Source organism: Neophocaena asiaeorientalis, unplaced genomic scaffold (assembly GCF_003031525.2).
Source record: "Neophocaena asiaeorientalis asiaeorientalis breed wild unplaced genomic scaffold, Neophocaena_asiaeorientalis_V1.1 scaffold342, whole genome shotgun sequence".
NCBI classification, from domain to species: Eukaryota; Metazoa; Chordata; class Mammalia; order Artiodactyla; family Phocoenidae; genus Neophocaena; species Neophocaena asiaeorientalis.
In genome coordinates, this window is record NW_020174037.1 from 4963702 (window position 1) to 4985941 (window position 22240).

The following is a 22240-nucleotide window of genomic DNA, read 5'->3' on the forward strand; positions in this document are numbered from 1 at the left end:
GCTTAAAAAAGATACGATGTATAATACTGTACATCAACCATACCGCAAAAAAAAAAAAAAAAGACACTAAGTGCCAGGAATATAGGCAAAACTCTTCATTAAAGTAAAACCAAAACAATATTTTTTTGAATTAATGGTGGAAACCTGGCCCAGCCTAAGAAGAAGATCTGAAGGTCCTGGCTACTCCCCAGCTCTGTAGGAGCCACAGGGGTGGCTGCTGCCATGACTCCTGCTGTGTTAAGAGAAATCTGTTACCCACATCCCGGGAGGTGACAGCTACACTCACTCTACTCCACACTGCGGGGACCACCCATCTTACCGTAGGAGGTTGAGCAGTGGGGTTGAGTGTCAGTCTGGAACTAGTGACTTTTAGGAGGGACACAGACAAACCAGATTTTATCTGGAACTTAGGTAAGAACAAAATTTAGTCTATTACTTGTCTTCAGACAAAATCCGCCTCTCTGTAGTCTCCACCCGCTGGCCGTAATGCTACCACGGAGCACATCTAATTCCCCCTTTCCCATGACAGCACTTGAAAGATCTGAAAGCAGCCCTCATTTCTCCGAGCCTTCTCTCCATCCTGACCTCCCTACCTTTCCTCAGATGTCCCTCAAATGACAGGGAGGCTCAGCAGAAAGAAGCTTTCCTGTGGGGTATGGAAGTAGCGTCCAACGACCGAGAGGGGCCCTGGAGAAGGGCTCCCGGGTTAGGCTGGTGTGAGTGATCCCTTCACTAAGGTACTCTGGCAGCCGCAACCCTAGGGCTGCAGCATCTCAGGGAGGACACAGGGCAATGAGGGACGACCACTGGTTTAGGCAGTGCAGGTCACACTTGGGGTGGGAACCCTTCGGTAGGTAATAAAATCAATTTAATGAGCCTCAAGTGACATTTTAAAAGAAGAAAATAGAAAACTTAAGAGTGCTTTGCAGTTACTATCGTTTCATGAAATGTCTGCTTCAGTAATTTACATGTATCTGTGTAATGCATTACAAAGCAAAATATATTTTTTATTGTGGGGTTATGATTACAAAAAGAACACCACTGGTTAAAAACACACACACACACACACACACACACACACACACACACACACACACATATAAAATCCATCATGACATTTTTTAAAGCATCCCTTGAAGAGAATTTGATATTCAGTAGTAGCCTGAATATTTCCAGTAGGAAAATCCTAGTGGGGTCATTTCAAACATATTCTCATAGATCATGTCACCACTCTGCATCCACCGGCTTATGAGTTGACCTGTTGAGTGTCCTACACTCCCCCTTAGTCCACCAGCATGAAAAGCTGTTATGAGGAAAACTCAAGGCATCACGTGTATATCCTGTGGTTACCCAATGAGTCATGCAGGACATCTTATACCCGCTTAAAATTTAACCTAATAGTAAACACAAGTCAAATCTCCAACGTCTTCTGTTGTAGAGGGAAGAGGTGTACAAAGAAGACAAAATAGTAATAGACTAATATTTGGCCTTTAAACACATTAAAAGTTAAAATGTGATCATGTGATTACCATTTTTTTTAAAAAAAGGAAAAAACGAAAGAGCACTTTATGTCCAAGTTAACGTCTCCTCCTTGGTGACGGTCTCATGGCCACAATGGGCACAGGATAGGATTCAATAATCCTGAACATTCATTGCTTTTTTTCCTGGTGGAAGAGTTTCCCTCCCTAAGAAAAACAAACGTTTCAATAATAGAAGGGCTGGCTGTTGCCCTGGGGGGAGGGGAAGGAGAGGCCCAGGGGAGCTTGCAGAGTCCATGTTCAAACAGCAACAACTTTCCTGTACCTGCTCCTCCACTCCAAACACGGGTCCCCATCCAGAAAACCCACGTGCCAGCTCAACACCAGGGCCAGGACCTGCGCCAAGCCTGGAGGGGTAAACAAGTCTCACAGCCCTCTGGCCCTTATCTGTTTCACGGATTGCCTGAACCACAGATTCACGGAGGCGGAGGAAAGACACTGACCCGGCCTCCTCTCCTTTGCAGCTCCTACCAACAGGGGATCTGATAGAAAGTTCTCAGTTCAGAGACCTCTCATTCTCCTAAAGAGCTCAATCCTAGCCCCTCAGAGACACTGCACTGTTTGACAGGTAGATGACTGTTTTACAAACTTCCTGGTTGCAGTAGCAGAAAATAACTGCGTTCTCTGAACACAGGTGCTCAACATGCAGGGGCAGCTGGACGGAAGGGGAAGGTAGGAGGTGGTGGATGGGAGCGTGCTGGGAACGGCACCAAATCAGGAGGCTCAAGATGAAAATGAACTCGCCGATTAAAATTTCAATACATGTACCCCCCAAGTTTTACTGGGATCGTAACTGTTGGTGCAGTTATACCCAAGTGAAGTATCTGGCCACAGTGATAAATTAAAGAGCACATTTTCAGTCATTACTCATTTTTATATACTAAATAGAAAACTTAAAAAAAAAATGTTATTACCTGGTTTGTTCTTGCTGCAGTGTGTTGGGATCAGGTATAAAAAATCTTACTCGAAAATGCAGGGTACAGGGGATACCTCCTACAACATTTTTCAAAAACAAATTAAATTTTCCCTTTAAAAAAGTCAGTGTATGTAAGCGGCTACTCTCCCATAAGTGACGCACTTTTCACTAGACCACAGCTTTTTCCATCAATAAAAGGACTAATTTCAAAAAAGGAGTGCATAAGTTAGTTAAGTGTTCAGAAATCTCCAAGTCTACAAGAAGTAAAATATTTTTGCAACATCATCATAAAACGAGGAATAATCTAATTCCTATTACATGTTTAACTTAGGGATGTGTTCAAACAATGCACTCCATTATCTGTATTAGGAACTTTAAAAATCCTTAAATCAATAGATTATACAAAACTCACAAAGAAGTTATCTCCCACGTATATAATGATTGCATACTTTTCAAATGTTTTCACGAACCCTCTTGAATTTAAATACCGCCATGGCTATAAGTAAGCTAGGCTGCTGTCGACTGCACTGTGTAACAGATTAGCCACCAGGCTTGGAGATGTGACTTGCCTTGGGTCACACAGCCAATGATAACACCAGACTTATAGCACTGAGTCTTTTGATTCCGCATTTTAAAATCATTTTTATACTGCAAAATATTTCATGCTTTTAATGCAAAGTGAATTCTAAAAATGATTAATACAGTAGCAAATATTACACAGCTAATATACTCAAATACGGCTTTCTGCAACAACGCCAAGAGTCCATTTGCTTGCAAGGATAAAATTAGCCCATTTCTTTTGCTGGATGTGGCAACAGGAGAAGATCAGATTGTGTTGCTAAGATCCCATGCTCTTCTTCACATCAATTTCTCTCCCCTCCATCACTCAGTATATATTCACGGGCCCTTTCCAGCACTTTCTGGCTCTGTGAAACTCAAGCTTTTCCCACCCTACCTCCCTCACTGATCTCCTCTACATTAGTTCATTATGGGCTCCATCCTCCCTTCTCAGTAGTACCCTCTGCCTTTATCTCTGGATTGTATCAAAGACTCTAATGGTGTGTGTGCACCTATGAACGTACCTGTGTACAGGTACCTGGGTACCTGTGGGTGGTTCTGTAACTCTGGGTGCATGTGAGGCTCTGCATGTCGGCCAGGTTTGGGGCATAAGGTGCATAAAGGGGAACAGAGAGCGTAATGTTGGAAAACCAGGTGAAGGGCGCAATGAGGTGTGGTTCGAAAACCCACCTAACTGGGAATTAACCTACAGCACGGGGATACACTCACGTGTTATGTCTGTGACACTATTTACCCATGCCTTTGTTTCCTGTGAATGGAACTGTGCTGTTGAAAAGGACTGTGTGTGTGTGTATGTGTGTGTGTGTCTTTTCCATCCTGGCTCTCACACTGGGCTGAAAAAGGCCATCCTTCTTCCCCTTTCTTCCCTATAAAATGAAATGTGGAATTCCTTTGCTCTTAGCTGTCTTCTTTCACCTTTCCCTTTCTTGCCCATATTTGGTGAGGACCCTTGGGGGCTGATCTGGAAGCATCTCTGCTAACTCAGAAGTCAGACAGGGAGAAGTCAGCTTACTCACGTCTCTTGGGCCACCTGGAATCCAGGTACCAGATGTTACAGGTACGCTGAGGATTGGAGGAGAGAAATGGGCCACGATACACTAATACCTAGTGTTCAACCGACATGGGAAGGTCACACCCACCTTTTAACTGCTTCCTGATGGGTTTGCTTGCTTCAAGCCATCTCTGTTGGGTAAGAAAACATAAGATATAAAACCAAACGCAGCGGTGGGGGGGGGGCCCAGCACGTCTTCAAGGGAGGGTACTCACAGGAGGGTCCACTGAGTCATCACCGTGCTGCAAACCAAAATACTCCTTTTCCGTCACGCCCAAGTAGTTGTAAGCCATATCCAGGAGAACTTGACCAGTATCTTGTTTCTAGGGGAAAAAAATGTCCAGTGGGCAAAATTTTAAAACAAATTAAGAACTGGTGTTTAAAAAAAAAAAAAGAACTGGTGTTTAAAAGTCTTTATTGCAGGCAAGAAGGTGTTAAAACACGCAGAGAGATTTCATGCACACAGGTACCCTACAATAAGAAATATTAATAAGAATTTAATAAATTCCAAATTAAGAAGCCCCACGGAACATATGGAAAGTAGGGCTAAGATAAATATGGTTTAAGAGAATGAGATAAATTTAATTTTCTAAGATTTCTTCCTTCCTCTTAGCTGAGATTCCCAAATGATCATGTCTAAATTGGAAAACTCAGGTATCCCAATGACAGTAAACTCTCCGTGACCTACCCAAGGATTATCCACAGCAAAATGTTAATCCTCAGCGCCATGCAAGTATACATAGGGAGGAAAACTCTACTAACAGCATGAAGGAAGACAGCTAAGAATACGCAAATGCCATTGGAAATACCCTCCAAGTGATCTGGCAAGGGACACTGGAGGATTATCTGCTTCCCTACTCCCCGGCATCCGAGGTGAGAAGCCAGTGGAGACTTTCAACCACACTTCACGTCCAGAGCAGGACTCAGACACCTTAGCCACTCAGTGTTTTCAGACCGGGCACAGTGCTGGGCGTGGGGACAGAGCCATAACACATGTCCCTTTCCTGCCCTCCTGGAGAGGCCAGCCGTGCAAGCAGCGACCATAACCCGGTGTGTCAAGTGCCAAAGAACACTTGGGGCACAGTGAACACACACAGGACAACACAAATGGGTGACTCAACCTGGGGACAAGGGAAAGCAGTCCCTGACCTGGTTCTGGGAGGCTGACAGGGCTGAGTGCCACGCCCTCCCTCCAGGCGCAGGAGCTAAGAAAAGGCATCAAGCGGACAGCCCAGCACAAAGGCACAGGGGTGGGGAATCGTGAATTCTCCTTTAACAGGCAGACTTCTTGGGAATCCTTTGAACCAAACCATTTAACTTAAGGGCAATGTGAGTCAGAAAGAGACCATGTATAGAACCAGCAAAGGCAGCTTTTTTGATCACCTGATAGCAGATGATGTACCTGAAAACAGGTCACCATGACCAGGATGAGGAGAATTAGATAACTGTCACTCCCTCCTGCAGCCACTTCTCTGGGACAGTCTCACTTATCTGGCCCACAGTGTGGGAACACAAGGCACCGCCTGTATCCTGAACACATGCCCCTTCCTGCCCCAGGGCCCTGGTTCCCGCTGCTTCCTCCACTTCCCAGGTCACCTCCCATCCCAGGGGAATCAGGATAGTGTGGAAAAGATGACCTGGTCCACATACTCTAAATCATGAGATATTCTCCCTCCAAATTACGAGATACTCTTGATGCAAAGAGCTATCTGCTCCCTTGTTGAAATTATTATTTGTATGATTTTATATTATGTTTAATGTATATTATTAATAACTTTAATCTATTGGGCATCTACAAGGAGCCTGCCACGGTATTCTGCACTTTTTATATATGATCTCCAATCTTCGCAGCCATGTCACATAGCTGTCAACACCATCCCCTGTGCTGATGAGCAAACAGAGAGGCCTCAGAGGCTCCGTGCCCTGTGCTGTCAGCCGACGGATGGTCTGACTGCCTGACTCAGGAGTGTCTGATTGATGCCAGAGTCTGCACGTTACCAGCACACTGCCACTCTCCCCTCTGGAGCGCATAATTCATCCATTCCAGTGTCTGCACAACTCACTGAGTTCTCAAAAGGAACTGAAACAAGATACATTTTTGATAAGAACAGCCCTCCCGGCCCCCCGGGCGCCTGCCCCACAAGAGGTCATCTTGGCTACGTCAGGTCACTGTCCGTGACAGCCTCGCTCTCTGGGTGGAGCTAAGAACAGCCGACGTCCAGGTCAGCTTCCCCGAGGATGGCCACTCCTGCTCGTAAGACGACCTGGGCTGAAGGACCTGAATGCGACAGTGCAAATGACCCCCAGGAGCAGAAACATATAAAGTGACGGAGATTCGAAGTTGCAACCAGGTCGTCAAATTGAAGCTCAGTGTGAGTCAGCCTTGACCAGGCTGCTGGAAGCCTGGGGGCCGCACAGGCAGCAGTGACAATAACAACGGCATTCGTAACTAAAGATGGCTGGGTGCCCACTGAACGCCAGGCACGTGATCATCACTCTGGGCGGATGCCGCCCGCATTCTCCTCTACAGGGCTCATCACTCCTCCTCCTTAGAATACATCCTTACCTGGGATTCTCATTCCCTCTTGGCCTCCCCTTATCGCCCTGGACAGTCCTGCTTGCTCCTCACCCCCCCAACCGTTGAACACCGAACCTCATTCGTATCTTCTCTCTATTCACTTCTCAAGTGATCCTGAAGTACCACATCTACCCTGGTAAGACCCACATATGTATCCCAGCCTAAACCCTTCCCTTAAACTCCTCTTTTGTATACCTAGTGCCATTTCTACGCAGACGAGTAACAGGCATCTCAAACTCACCATGTCCGAAACAGGACCAGTTATTTCTGCCCCCAAACCTGCTCGTCTTGCAGGCTTTCCCATTTCTATAAATTGCAGCTCCATCTTGCCCACTGCTCAGGCCAAAAACCTTGGGGGTCACCTTGAGGTCTCTTTCACATCCCAAATCCCACTGGTTCCACCTTTAAAGTATTTCCAGACTTGGTTTACCCTTAGCCGCATTAACCGCCCTGTCCGATCGTCATGGTCTCTCCCACAGACTAACAGTCTCAGCCCTTGCCCCACCCCCTCCCCCAGTTTAATGTCGACTGAGCATCCAGAGTGATACTTGAGTCAGATCATGTCAGGTCTCTGCCTAAGCTCACCAATGCAGAACAGAGCCAGTGCTCAGAATGACCTACAAGGCTCTACACAATCCCCCTATCCCCTCAAGAGGAAAAAAGTTTCGTTAAAAAAGTAACAAAACAGGGCTTCCCTGGTGGCGCAGTGGTTGAGAGTCCGCCTGCCGATGCAGGTGGGGACACGGGTTCATGCCCCGGTCCGGGAAGATCCCACATGTCACGGAGCGGCTGGGCCCGTGAGCCATGGCCGCTGAGCCTGCGCGTCCGGAGCCTGTGCTCCGCAACGGGAGAGGCCACAGCAGTGAGAGGCCCGCTAACCGCAAAAAACAAACAAACAAACAAAAAAAAACCCCACCTATTTTATTACCAAAAAAGTTGGGTTTTTTCTCCAGACTTAAGTGGAAAAGAGGAAAAAATTAACTATTTGCACCAAAATGTTCTGCTGTGACATAGGAAAATGACCAAGTACAGTGTTATATTCCATCCTTTTTATTGGTGTTTTTTCTGTCTGTACCATCTGCTGTGTTCATTTCTCCAAACTCACGTCCACCTTGATGTGGGAGTAGGGGATAATCTTGTCGAAAGGCACATTGGTGCATGTGTGTCTGCTAGCTCACTTGTCCTTCACAATATTTTACGGCATTAAAGAAAATCTTTTGAAACGGCTGTTAGGAAAAACAAAACAACCCATCACCTGTTAACTCTCTGACCTCATCACCTCCTCCCCTCCTCCTTCCTCATTACACTCCAGATGCACTGGCTTCTAGCCTGTTCTGCAACCACACTAAGGGAAGGGGACCCCACCTCAGGGCCTTTGCTCTGCTGTTTCTTCTACCTGGAATGCGCTTCCTCCTGAGAACCACACAGTTCCTCCCCTTATTTCCTTTAGGTCACCTCTGAAATGTCACTGTATGAGTGAGGTTCTCCTGAATTGCTTCTATAAAATGTCAAATGACAACCCCACCCCTTGCCCTGTCCTTAACTTTCCACTTTCCTTATCCCGATTTTTCTTCTAAGTACATGTTACCGCCTGACATAGTACACATTTGTTTATGGTCTGTTTCCTCCCTCTAGGATGTAAGCTTTAAAAGGGCAGGGATTTTGCTCTGTTTTGTTCACTGCTGTATTCTTTGTACCCAGAACAAAGCCTGGCATGTAGTAGGTGCTCAGTAAACATGTGCTGAATAAACATTCATGTTCTTATTGGGAAGAAGATATATGGCTGAGGAATAGCTCCAAGACAGACAACATAAATTTTAACAAAGGAGCCCTGTCTGAACTAAGCTGTCAGTTTACAGCAACTGGAAGAGACCTTCGGGGCCTCTACAGAGCAGCCACCGTGCAGCGACTTCATGCACACTGCCCTCTTCTCTTGCCTGCTCAGCCATCAACGTCCACAGTGACCTGCGGTCAGCAGGAGGCAACCTCATGGGTGGGGGAAGACCCCAGCAGGGACCACTTTTTGTCACCATTCAAATTCTTGTGGCCTTCTAACATCCCCCAGTTGTTCTCCGGTACCCTCTCTTCTCTTTCTGACGCCTTCCATTGCACACTGAATTTTCCAGGCTGGGGCAGATGCTGGCAGCCAATCTGGGGTCGGAGGCGACCCCCCTTAGAACTGGTCAGAGGATGGGAGAGACAGGCAAAGGTCACGAACGCCCAGTGGTGATTGGGGAGGGGCGAGGCAGCAGGGATGGCTACTGGTTAGGCATCTTACTGCTGACGTAGGACTGGAGACCCCATTTCTAGCCCTGCCTCTGCTTGAGGTGGGACAAGCCAGGCCCTCCCTGAGCCCTGCCATCTGGGAGGCTAACCATCTCACTACCCTCCAGAAAGGACCCACCATTTACTATATTTGCACATTTAATGAGTACCTGCTGTGAGGCAGGTACAGGGGAAACGACACTTTTGCCATTCTCCAGGAGCTCACGGTTTAAAGAGTGACATATAACCTGATAATTACAACTACTATTCATGCAATGTGACAGGGGCCCTAATAAAGCACACACAGGGCACCATTATTGGAGAATCAGCCCAGGAAGTCAAAGACGTCACAGAAGCAGTAACATCTAAGACTCACACAGTTCACAAAGAAGAGGGGGGAAGACACGTCTGGTAGAGGTAAGAATATGGACAGAGTTTTTAAGGATATTTCTAGTTCCATCTCAACATACAAGATCTGAGACCTCAAGCTTTTAATTTAAAATAACTTCTCTTCATTTTATAAACCAACAGATGAAAAGTATTTCTTAGGGGCATTAATTCAGAAAAAATTAAATTTGGAGAACTCACATTAACTTTAAAGGTCTGTACCAAGCCATCTAGAAAGCAGACGCTGCAGATGACTTCGGATCGAGTTTTCTCTTTGGGTAATTCTGAGGTGCGTATGTTATTAATTCTTCCACCGAACGCACGTAACCGGGAGGTCATAACTATCGTTGAATAACCTGTAACAGAAGACACACCTGGTTAGCTCTGATGTGCAAATTACCAGTTCCATGTGAACATACCTCCCGTTCCATCCATCCCTCACCTGTCTGCCTTGACCCTCACAAAACTGTCTGAAGAGCTCAGATAAATGAGAGCCAGATAACGGACCATGTTTCCATCTGAGTTTCGACTTCTAAGCAGCTTTAAACAATATTTATTGCTCAATTATAACACGTTCAGAGAATTATATGGCTTATTTGTGTCTTATTATCTCCCTGGTCTCAATCTTCTAAATTTATATTTCCCAGGTTTTAAATTTGTTAATGCTTTACAACTTTATATATTTGTGTATTACACCTCTAAGGTTTTACAGAACTAAATGTGATGCAAAAATGATTTAAAATATGAAGATATTTATTGATCAATTAGACTACATTAAGAACATCTATTCATTAAAAGACTATTTTAAAAAAAAAGACCCACAGAGATGTTTGTAATATATAACTACAAAGAATATATAAAGAGCTACGACAAATCAAAAAGAGAAAAAACAAACAACTAGGTAGAAAACGGGAACATTAGCTGTCAAAGGAATGCAAACTGAAACCTCAAAGCAACAGAACCACACCCCCACCAGAATGGCTGTGATGAAATCCAACAAAACCGAGGGTTGGCCATGGTGTGGAGTAACTGGAACTCTCAGGCACTGCTGGTGAGGATGTAAATTAGTGCAGCTACTTTGGAAAACTGTTCGGCAGTATCTACGAGAGCTGAACATATGCACATTCTGTGAAATAATTCCACTCTTAGGCATATTCCCAACAGAAAAGTATACATTTATGCATTAGAAGACATGCATAAGAATTTTCATAACAGCTCCAAATTGTAAAAGACCCAACAGAACGAATAAACTGTGCTGGAGTCCCACCATGCATGACTACACAGCAAAGGAAATAAATGAACTACTGTGACACACAACACGAATTCCTCTAGTGTTGTGCTGAGCAAAAGCATCCAAGACTCAATAGATGACCTGTATGGCAGGATTCCATCTACATAAAGTTCAGAATAGGCAAAACTAATCAACAGAAGACAGGACAGCAGTTACCTCTGCATGTAGTGACTGGGGGGTGTCCAGGGGTCTTCTGGGATGCTTATAATTCCATCTCTTAATTGGGGTGCTAATAACACTGGTGTACTCACTTTGTGAAAATCCACCAAGCTCTACCCTTATGATTTGTGCTCTTCTTTTGTATGTATGTTTCAACAAAGTTTACTTTAAAAATACATGAACGGAGAGGGAATTAGAGAGCAGTTTAAAAATCTGAGCATGGTATATTAGGGAACAGTAATGAAAGCGGTTTTATCAATGAATGCAATTTTGAAGTGTTAGACTAAAAGACTAAAGCGGTATGCAACCGAGCACATGGTCACTTCGCGCCGGCGGGAGGGACAAGGGTCCAGGCCAGCTCCTCAGCTTAGGAACGGAGGTGTCAATCTGACAAGACTGGGTGGAAGAGCAGATAAAGATGAAGGACTTAAGAGCAATTTAATGTTCTTTTAAAAATTAATTCTCTGTCAACTTTCTATGATGAGCCGGGCCTTTGCACATGCTGTTCCTTCTGCCTGGGAAGCTCTTTCTGCTTTTCTTCACCTGAGAACTCCTACTCAGGCCTCAGTGCTTGGCACAAGGATCACCTCCTCAGGGAAGCCTTCCCTGGCATCCCTAACGACTCATACGTTTGTTATAGGCTCTCTACAGTGCTCATCATAATTTCACATTTATAACTGATGATGTATTTAATATCTGCTTCTGCCGTTAGAAGCTGAGCTTCACGAGGGCAGGAACTGGGTCTGGGTTTGCTCACTGCATCTCCAATACCTAGCTCTGGTAGGCACTCAATAAATATCTGAATGAGTCAATGAATAAAATGAAATATGAAGCCAAGACTGATAGTCTGGAAAAAAATAGTACAACCTGATAGACAAACTTGGGTTGGTGGGAACAGGCAGGACAAAAGGATGGGATGAGAGTGGAGGCTTCAATTAGAACACAGAGTGGTGGTGTCCCATAGACCAATGCCCCTCACACTGTAACGTGCACACAGATCACTTGGGGATCTTGTTAAGATGCAACCTTGAACACAAGCAGGTCTGGGTGGGGCCTGAGAACCTGCATTTCTCGGACCCCCTGGGTGATGCCGAAGCTGCTGATCCAGGGTCCACACTGTGAAGGGCAGTCACACACAGCCAGAAAAGCAGCACCAATATGTCAGGGCAGGGCCAGAGATCAAGATCCGGAAATCAGAAGCAAGGAAGGTATGAGGACAAAGCTGACCAGAGGCCTGAGGAGAGTCGAGCCTCAGGGAACCACAGAAGCACAGCTTAGCTGCAGGCAGTGAAAACACAGAGGGAATGAAAGCTATGTAGAAGATACACCCAGGACAGAAGAGCACCCTTGGCCCCTAATCCTATTTCAGAAGCTCCAAGAAAACCTCCCTGCTTCTGCAGATAGGGATAGGAAACCTCAAATATTAATAAAAAAGATTCCTGGGACTGGCAGTGGAAGGCAACTTGTTGTCACTTACAAAATTCCACCCACGCCACCACCCCCACCTTGCCCTTTCCAAGGAAAATGTCATCAGAAGCAGGGATGCATTTTCTGAGTAAGACCAAAAGTTATCAAAAGACAACAAATGTGTTCATAATGCTTTAACTACACTGAATTTGAAATGTCAAATTTATTCTTTAGTCCTTGTCTGAAGAATTTCGGGTGGGTTATAAAATTTTTTTTAAAGATATAATAGGACAATTTCAAGTGTGGTTCTTAGTGGGAGGTGCACATCAGAACTACCTGGAGAGCTTTCAGAAAATATGCCTGTCCCTGCCCCACCCACAGATGGTGATTCAGCATTCTGGGGTGTGGTGTAGAATGACATTCCTTTTGGGAAGCCCTCTAAGGAAGGGCCAGGCCTGCATTGGCTAGAGAAGTGGAGCGGGTTTTCAGGGAACCTCAGGGTGGTGTTTCAGCTGGTGGGACTTAGAACACAGTCAACCCTCCATATCCAAGGGTTCCATGTCCTTGGATTCAACCAACCACGGATCAAAACTATTCAGGAAAAAAAAATCCCAGAAAGTTGGAAAAAGCAAAACTTGAATTTGCCATGAGCCTACAACTACTTACATAGCATTTATGTCATATTTACAACGATTTACTTAGCATTTACACTGCATTATAATTAATCTAGAGATGATTTAAAGTATATGAAAGTATGTGCATAGGTTATATGCAAATACTATGCCACTATATATAAGGGACTTAAGCATCCTTAGATTTTGGTGTCCAAGGTTGGCAGGGGGGCGGGGCCTGGAACCAATCCCCTTCAGATAACTGAGGGACAACTGTATAGGTTCCGCAAAATCTGAGCCATTCAGAGGGTATACATGCAAGACTCGGGCAGTTGCTCAGAGCAGCTAAAACTGAGAGCAAATCACATCACAACCCTGGACAGAAAAAAAACCAAGGGTGATTTCAAACAGGAGCCTCCAAATGAAAGTCACATGGGCTGACACGGCAAAGGTAGGGCTGATTTTCACACTGCTCTCACCTGAGCGGCTCTGTGTCCAGTGCCAGCATGTGTACCCGTGGGAACTTACTAACCTAACCAGGGTTAATGGTGTTCCCAGTGAGATCCTGTAGCCATCTGCTGACAAACTCAAGTAGACCAGCAACCCAGAAGAGACCTACTTTTTCCTCCTCACATGATCTCTGATTGTTACATAAAGGGCTTGGGACCCAACAACATCATAATTTGGTTATTTCACATCATAATTTGGTTATTTCATGAAAGTTGCAGAAACGTTCTCCCCACAATTATTCCCAAAGCAAACCTTAATGAGAGCGAGCCTGATGCTGAATAACCACATAATTGAGTCATGTGGTGTTTTCCGATTGTCTTGAAATTTTATCTTAAACAATCCCGTCAGGACAATGGATGATGACTAACAAGCCCTGTTTCCTGTACCATGGCAATCAGGGAACTTGAGGTTTCTATGGCTTCCTTTATAAGCCTCTTAATTCTAAACAAAGCTACAGCCCAGCCAGGAACACACTGGCCTCTCCAACCACAGGTGATTTCACCTGCAGCTGATGCACTTTACAACATGGAAGCCCAGCGGGTTCTGTGCGTTCACACACACACACACACACACACACACAGCAGTTACAGCTTTAGAAACTGTCTTGCACAATAACAACAGAGGTTCTACTGTGACTGTAGTTTTTAACAAAGATTATACTCGCAAAACATTACAGACCTAGGCAATATCTCAGTGCAATGGGATGGTGGGAACCCACTACATGCCACAAGCCATAGGATCACCATGTGTAAATACCTGCACAATGTGACACATACCACTCAACAGAAGGCATTTTTAAACCATCTGCTGGGTCCTGACTTACGATTTCAAATCCATGCTGTGAAAGCTTGTTTCAGACAACGTGTGGTTTGAACTTGTTTTGAATAGCCTGTTTTGATGAATTGGCTTTGAAGTTGGCTATTAGGACTTTCTTATCCAACTCTCGGACCTGTAGTGGACAGGACCATCATGTCACTGACACTAGAGTAACAGCCTGGTGGCCATCACATGATGGACTAAACATGAAGAGGTTGACCAGCAACTCAAGAGTGTTCGGCCTGGGCAAAGCTACTCTTCGCTGATCTAAATAGCTCTCCAAAGGTCTTGAGACACCTGCTCCTGCCAGGCCCAGGCTACTTTTGGTCAACAGCGATATTAAACAGTGCAGCAGTCTCAGAAAGAAAAGGGACATCTGTTCCTGCCTTGGCGAGGCTACTCCTCATAGGCAGTGGTGCCAGCCACGTAACGGTTCCTGGAATAATAACCTTCGGACCAGTCCACCCTGCCTGGCAACACTGGTGCAATCGCCCATAAGCTACATGCCCCAGAGGTGAGGGACCTAACCCAGCAGCTTTTGGTTGGAAGGATGAACTCTACGAGAACCACCTCCTAGAAAGGGACATCTCAACTAAACTTGGAAGTTTTCTTTCATCTCCCCATTGCCTGGAACAACAGTGTAATCACTGTGCCGTTGGTTTGCAGTATGTTCTTTCTTTCTTGGCTTATTAAGAGACATCATCCGTATGAATGAAAAACGTTGCCTGCCCTATAAGTGAACAAAGGATGTTGCAGCCATCAAGCCACTATAGCTGCCCCTGAAGGTGAGCCCTGAGGGAACTCAGGATGGAGACAAACGGGGCTGCCCACTGCCAGGCGCTCAACCACTGCAGCCACCCTCAACGGGTGCACCCAACGGTTAGGGAACTCTGGATGGGAAAGAACTGGATATGGCCCTAAAGAGCTAAGGTGCATATCAAAGGAATGATTTCAATGAGCCCGGACTCCTGCATCTTCCCATACATAGAAAAGCGCTAAATTCCTTAATTTGAGATATCTGGTTTTCTTTAATGAACAGTTTGAAGTTCCGAATACTTGGTCACTGCTGAAAAAACTCCCTATATATCCTGCTCCTCCCTTACCTCTTCAGAACAGTCCCTCAGGGCTATCTGAGAGGCTGCCTGCTGGGCTCGAAGTCCTCAGAAAGTCTGCCAAATAAAACATAATGCTCAACTTTTAGGTTGTGCATTTTTTTTCAGTCAACATCCTGTATGCTATTGGCTTGTGACGTATTAAAAATTGTCATTCCCACAGTGAACACATGATAAATAAATTATCCGTAAAGACAGCCTCAGTCTCTGAGCATAATTTGCCCAAACTAACAAACAAACAGAAACAATGCTAAGCTTCCAGTGCCATGAGGTGCTGACTGTAGATTCTGGATTTTGTAGCGCGATCCTGATTTCAAATACTTACAGATATACTGTACTAGTGTTTCCCGTAGTTGTTGTAGATGTGATATACCTGTCAGCTACTTTACCAACTCAATGGACCCTGAAGCAGGAGCCCATTGCCCGGGGCATGGGTGCCCTCCTGGTCAGGGTTGGCTCACAAGGCTTCTATCACTTGCCCTGGAGCCCGAGACAGGGAAGAAGTGATGCTCTGTTTCCTGAGGGTCTACAGGCTGATCTGGGGACCTTTGTTTTTTCACAAGCCAATGAACCGCAGGCAGGAAGAAGGGAGAGTAGTAGTCTTCTCCACTAGAGAAAGTCAGAAAGCAACCCAACTCCATTTAGATCATTTCAAAAAGAAGTGTTAAAGTTATTTCATACCCTTGTTTTTAAGAATAAGAGCTAGATCTCTAACTCAAGAGTGCCAAAGTTTCAGTTAGGAAAAAAAAAAAGAACAAAGCAGTCCTGATTTTAAAACACCTAATTTGTGAGTAGACCACACAAATGAGCCACAGCTGGCTCCCTACAGGAATCAACCTGAACAATCCTCAAGCTGACCTAGGCCAATGCTACCACCTAGTGACCACCAGAGGAACACACTTCACCTCCTAGCGTGACTTTCTGCTTTCCTCCCTCTTCCTCAAGGGAAACATGGAGAGTTATGCTTTCTCGTTTATCATCCACGTGTCAGCTCATTTTAAAAGTCTCCCAGAATATATAAGGCCTTCTCTGTCACCCAACTCCCTCCCTTTCCCTAGTGAACTCAGGTAAGCGTTCTTCCCTTTTTTTTTTTCTTTTTTTGGCTATTTATGAGCCCCAACAGATGTCTGATCAGCAGAAGACGGATCTCTAGATGGAAAAGTAATAAACATTCATATACAATCAGCCATGCTAGGCGGCGGACTCAGATGATGAGCTTCTCAAATACCAGTATGTAATGTATTTAAGATAAATGTTTTACTTGTTTAGCTGCTAATATCACTATTGCTTCCTCCTCCTTTTCGCTGTGAACACAGCAGCTGGGCTGCATCATGGGCTAACCGAGTCTGGGCTGGGGTGGGGCCAGCAGGGGCCTTAATAATCACTCGCATCACCCCCGACCACACCGCATACTGACAGGAAAACCACCACTTTCCGGTTCTTGGCTGCACCTCCCACGAGGCCAGCTTCTAAGTTCCAATCTGCTCTTAACCTGGGCCTAAGTGTTCCTTACACCCTGCTGAAGTAAGCAATTAGGGGGTATTCCCTCCTAAAGATAAAACTTACAAACATCTGGATGGGGATTTATCATTTATCAAGCACTAGATCAAGATTAGATCAAACTGCAAGAATGTATACTTAATATTTAAGTTGCTAAAACAGAAACAGTGATTAAAAGGAGACTCTTTTTAACTAGAGACTTAAATTAAACTTTAGTGTACTTCAGAATCATCTGGGGAGCTTGTTAAAATACAGATTCTTGGGCTTCCCTGGTGGCGCAGTGGTTGAGAGTCCGCCTGCCGATGCAGGGGACACGGGTTCGTGCCCAGGTCCGGGAAGATCCCACATGCCACGGAGTGGCTGGGTCCGTGAGCCATGGCTGGTGAGCCTGCGCGTCTGGAGCCTGTGCTCCGCAACGGGAGAGGCCATAACAGTGAGAGGCCCTCGTACCGCAAAAAAAAAAAAAAAAATACAGAAACATCCTCTAACAGAGCCTGAAAGGACAGGACGAACGCTGGTGGAGTGGAATCCTGAGGCTAACCGTCCCATGCATGGCTGCTCTTCAGCTCAGGGGGTCCTCAACAGTTTGTCCGCCGCTTTGGCTGATGTAGAAAATAGTAAACCAAACAGTTAAAATCCCTTTGCCCAAAAAAAAAAAAAAAAAAAAATACAGATTCTTGGGTACCACCCACAGAGATTCTGGTTTAGTAAGAACCCAGGAGACTGCATTTGAAAACTTGCAATTTTTTTTGAGCTTAGAGAAAAGCTGCAAGAAAAATGAAACTCCTGTACATCCCCACTGGCCTGGATTCAACTTAACATTTTGTCACATATGCTTTCTCTCTCTCCCCTGCACGTACACATACCACACCCCCAAAGCTTTCTAATGAACACTTGAAAGTTGTAGATATCACGCCCCTTTACCTCTAAATATTTTAGCAGGTATCTCCCAGGAACAAGGACATTTCATAACCACAGTACAATTATCAAATTGAGGAAATTTAACATCAATAAAGCACTTATAGTCCATGCTAAAATTTTGAAAATTGTTCTGATGGTGTCACTTTATTTCTTTCCTCCTGATCCAAGATCCCAACCAGGACCTTGCCTTGCTTTAGTTGTCAGGTAGAAACTGCATCTGTAATAAGCATCCCAAGGGGACACTGATGCAGGGTGTCTGAGCACCAAGGCAGTGGAAAACTCTTAATCAGATACTTCCTTTCAGTTTTGACCGTCTGTACCTACAGTCAGGGGCTTGGTTAGGTCAGCACCCCATGTCAGTTTTCCCATCTATATTACAAGTCTCTTCCCAGAGCCAAAGAGGGTTGTCTATAGCTTAGCTACCCCATCACTCTGGGGAAGCACTTCCTTAAGGCAATGTTGAAATAACAGACTCCAGTCTATGTGCTGGTGCTGGAATTAGTGCTGTGGTCATAACAGAGGAAGAAAGCAACATGAAAATAAATTCAGTTCAGAAAGGATTCTGTCATGTGATATTTTCTAACCAGACGTCTCCATTTGTTCAAATTAGTTCACGTCTCTCACAGACAGCAATTCTTAACAATTCATAATATCCAAGTTATAAAAAAAGACCATGGTGCCTTCTGTTATGCACACTCTCATAAGCGGGTGACAGTCAACTACCACTGTCTTAAGGAAGAAGAGAAAAAGATATACATGCATTTTGTATGATTTATTAGCTTTGCAAATGTTAATAAAACTCACTCCAACTAATTAAAAACCGGTGATTTTAGTTCATCTGTGACATGCCCATATCTTAAAAAAACGATTTCACTTTATTAATTTTACATTATGTGCAGTTGATAACCATATTACCATACAACTGGTACATGGAATTTAATATTCATCATGACTATAATTTTTGTAAATGTATCAACACTACCTTCTGCCATTTTTTTCCCGCTTACTTGGCTTTAATTTCCAAAGTACGACACTGCATAATGACACAAAGATAAATATACTTATTTTAAAAACTAGTTTAGAATGTAAACATAATCACTACTGAATACTTACTAAATTAGAAAAATCTATTCATTAAGGGAGGCATTTTCATGTTGCTAATTCAATGGTAAAGCCAATAAACTAATTTGTCCTGGGCCTATACACCAAAAAAATTTCAAATAACATCTTTAAAGCTTTAAGCCTGCTAATTAATACAATAATCACAGCTGACAATGGAAGTACTGGTGCACAGGACTTATTTTTAATTTGGGTACGCATATATAGAAGTATTTAATGCCTTTTAGTTAGAAAAAGTGCTTCCGTGAATGCATTCATGAGTTTTTAACTCTGACTTCACATTATTCACCGCATGGGAGAAAATGCTCACACAAGTCTCCTTAACACCACAGCTTAAGACCCAAATTATCCTGCAATTATTAATCCTTCTTTTTCTAGTTCAGTTTTATTTTTTAATTGAAGTATAGTTGATTTACAATGTTGTGCTAGTTTCAGGTGTACAGCACAGTGATTCAGTAATACATACATATATACACACACACACACACACACACACATATACACACACACACATATTCTTTTTCAGGTTCTTTTCTCATATAGGTTATTACAAAAATTGAGTAGAGTTACCTGTGCTATATATACAGTAGGTCCTTGTTGTTTATTTTATATATAGCAGTGTATATATGTTAATCCCAACCTCCTAATTTATCCCTCCCCCACCCCTGCAATTATTAATCCTAATACTCCAGAAGTACCATCTTGGGATCAAATCCTTTACTCCAGAGCCGGTAACTTGCCCAGGGAGTGGACCTCCAACCGGTAGCCCCTGAGAAGCAGGGAGGGGTAATCTGTAGGATCAGTTGTGTTCCAATGAGACCTGTAATTAGCGCCCTTGTTCTCATACAACTTCAAAATGTCAAATAGTTTTCTTATTATGGAGTTGGGTTTATTTATAGGCTCGACACCATGACACTTGCAAAACTAACCAAAGAAAAGTTATACTTGATACCAGGAGGATAACAAGAAGTAGTTTTAAGCTCCCTGAAGGGCAAGACTGAGAATGCTGTGGGAGCTGCAGGCATTTCGGGACAGAGGTGATGTTGCTATAAAGAGAAACCAACCTCTGACGACGACCCGCGAGCTGAGTGTCCAGGGCTGTGATGAGAAGCCGCCTAGCACCTGAAACACAGAGTTTGCTCCTAGGCGACCAGAGAATACGTTCGACCTGTGAGGACGTTAAATGACGTCATCACCTTCTTTTCTTTCCACTTTCTTGAAGTACCACCGAGGAAAAAAGCACAAATCCCAAGTGTAAGAGTGCTGCTCTCAAGAAGGCTGGAGCAGCTGCCTCACACCCCTTCCAAACATGATGCCCCCTCCCGGGGACCAGCCTCCCAACTTTTAACACCATTTTCATGAGATTTGTTACATAAGATTTTTAGAAGTTTAAAAAAAATGTTTAGGGAAAGGTTATCATGGTGTAGTGTTAAACCACGTATTTCACAGGACCCAAGCCTTCTGGAGCCACTTCTCCACGCACATGGACGCTTCACTGGGGAGAAATGAGAAGGGCTGTGTCCCAGTCTCCCCACCCCGAGCGTGTCTGAACAGTGCCTGGTCAACTCCCCCGTTACGTACCACATCAGTGAACCCTGAAACTTCAGAGGCCAGCAAGCCCGCCTCTTGCTGGAAGAAGAGAGGGGACATCTGCCAGCTGTTGAGGGACTGAACCAAACCACGCTGGGGGAGAAGACTTGTGGGACCTACCACCAGACAAGCTGTCAACAGCCTCCAAGCCAAATCCCTGCATGGGACTAGGACCACAGTTTCACAGACCCATCCATCTTGTTTATGATTCCTTCCAGCTTTTGTTATTACTTTGGCAGGAGTTCCGTACCTTTTACTCACTCAATATTTACTTACTGGGCACCTGCTCTGGGCCAGGCCGAGGGAGTAGGGTGAGGGAAGGCACAGATGCCTGGAGTTTCGAGTTCTAAGGGGGTTGAAAGCCCAGGGTGCCAGGGGAACAGCAGGAAGGCTCCCGACCCAAGCCAGGCAGGCTGGGGTGGGTGGCGGGACCAGCACACAAAGGCTCCATGGGGAAGCTTGCAGGATAAAGGGAAACTAGCCAGGTAGAAGCAGTGGCAGTCCAGAAACTGCACACTACATGTGCAAAGGCCAGGAGGGGAAATACATGCACCTTTTAGGAACCCCACAGAAACAGATTTATTAGTCGGAGTGTCTGAGGAATAACTGAAATCCTAGAGAAATCTGAGGGAGGAGACTAGGTTCTTCAAATATCCAGGATGTCACACAGAAGGGGAATTAGGATATGGTGTGAGGCTGTGGGAAGGTCAGCCTCAGTGGAATCAAGCAGAAATGTGGACTGGAACCCCAGCTTACACTTACCAGCTGTGTGAACTTAACAGAGATCACTCACCCTCCCCGAGACTCAGTGTCCTTATCTACAGAAAGGTGGAAATTGTTTTCCAAGGTTGTTTTAAGCACTGAAGGTAACATGTGTACATACTAACCGGCACTAGCAGGGCCCGATCAATGGTGCTTATTACTACTACCAAGATTAGACTGACTGTTTCAGACCCCAAGGGTTCAATAGGTGGAAGATGGAAGGAAGAAACAAAACAAAACAAAAAAACCAGAAGGAAGACCTTTTGAACACTCAGGGCTGCACAAATACGGAAGGGACTGCCTTGGGAGAGAGGGAGCTCCCCGTCCCTAGAGGTGATCAAGCAGAGGAAGTGGATATGGCCCTTGGTGAGTAAGTTGCAGAGGGCAGGCTGGCACTGGAAGGGGTAGGAGAGATGAGCTTCCAGGACCAAGATTCTATTATGACTTCTGTTTCGACAGTGCCAAAACCCACTCAAAGTGGCACTGTCCAAAACTGGATTTCTTAAATGGATTTCTCATGGGAAATAATTCTAAATGGATACCTCCATCTTGGGAAAAAAACTAAAATGGCCCATCAAACTATGAAATAGAGGGTAAAACAATATGAAGACAAAAAGCAGTATGTAAAGCTAAAATACTGAGCAGTTTCTACCTAAAATTAAGCAACCCGTCTCTTCTCATTCTCCCTTTGAATAGTTCCACTGGGCCCCAAACAGACTGGAAAACAGGATAGAATAAATTTACTCTACAGGGACATGAATCAAGTTGCATCAACTTTACAAAAATACTGTGCTAATATTTGCCTTTGGGGCACAGACATACCCATTTGGGTGTCAGTCCATAATATTTCTATCTTAGGCTCCAGCCCCCACCCCTTTACAGCCAAAAGCAGCAGAAGCCTTCAGAAAAGAAAACAGCCAAAGTCACTTTGAAAGGTTTGAGATGTGCTAATCGCAGCACATCCCAGCCAAGAAGCTGGAATCTCACAACTGGACCTTCTTGCCAGCTCTGCTCTTGCCAAGGAGTCTGAAGCCAGCAGCAGCCTGGCCAGAGAAACCCAATCCTCACCACCAGCAGCCCTCACCATAATTTTATCTCAAGGAAGCACATAAAAATACTCTCCCCCCC

General features: G+C 44.7%; 1 protein-coding gene across 4 annotated transcripts in view; it reads right to left on the reverse strand.

The window, feature by feature from the left end:
• The window catches only part of PTPN3 (protein tyrosine phosphatase non-receptor type 3), a 100224-nt gene that overhangs the window by 63532 nt on the left and 14452 nt on the right, over positions 1–22240 (reverse strand). For 3 of the 4 annotated variants that reach the window (XM_024753689.1, XM_024753688.1, XM_024753690.1), the window contains exons 2-5: positions 9516–9670; positions 4300–4407; positions 4173–4215; positions 2453–2531 (exon numbers count right to left, since the gene is read on the reverse strand). In XM_024753689.1, coding sequence (XP_024609457.1) covers positions 2453–2531; positions 4173–4215; positions 4300–4407; positions 9516–9653 — 368 coding nt within the window. In that variant the 5' untranslated portion in view covers positions 9654–9670. Of the gene's footprint in view, positions 1–2452; positions 2532–4172; positions 4216–4299; positions 4408–9515; positions 9671–22240 lie in introns of those variants that run through there. The other variant, XM_024753691.1, reaches the window with a different exon arrangement.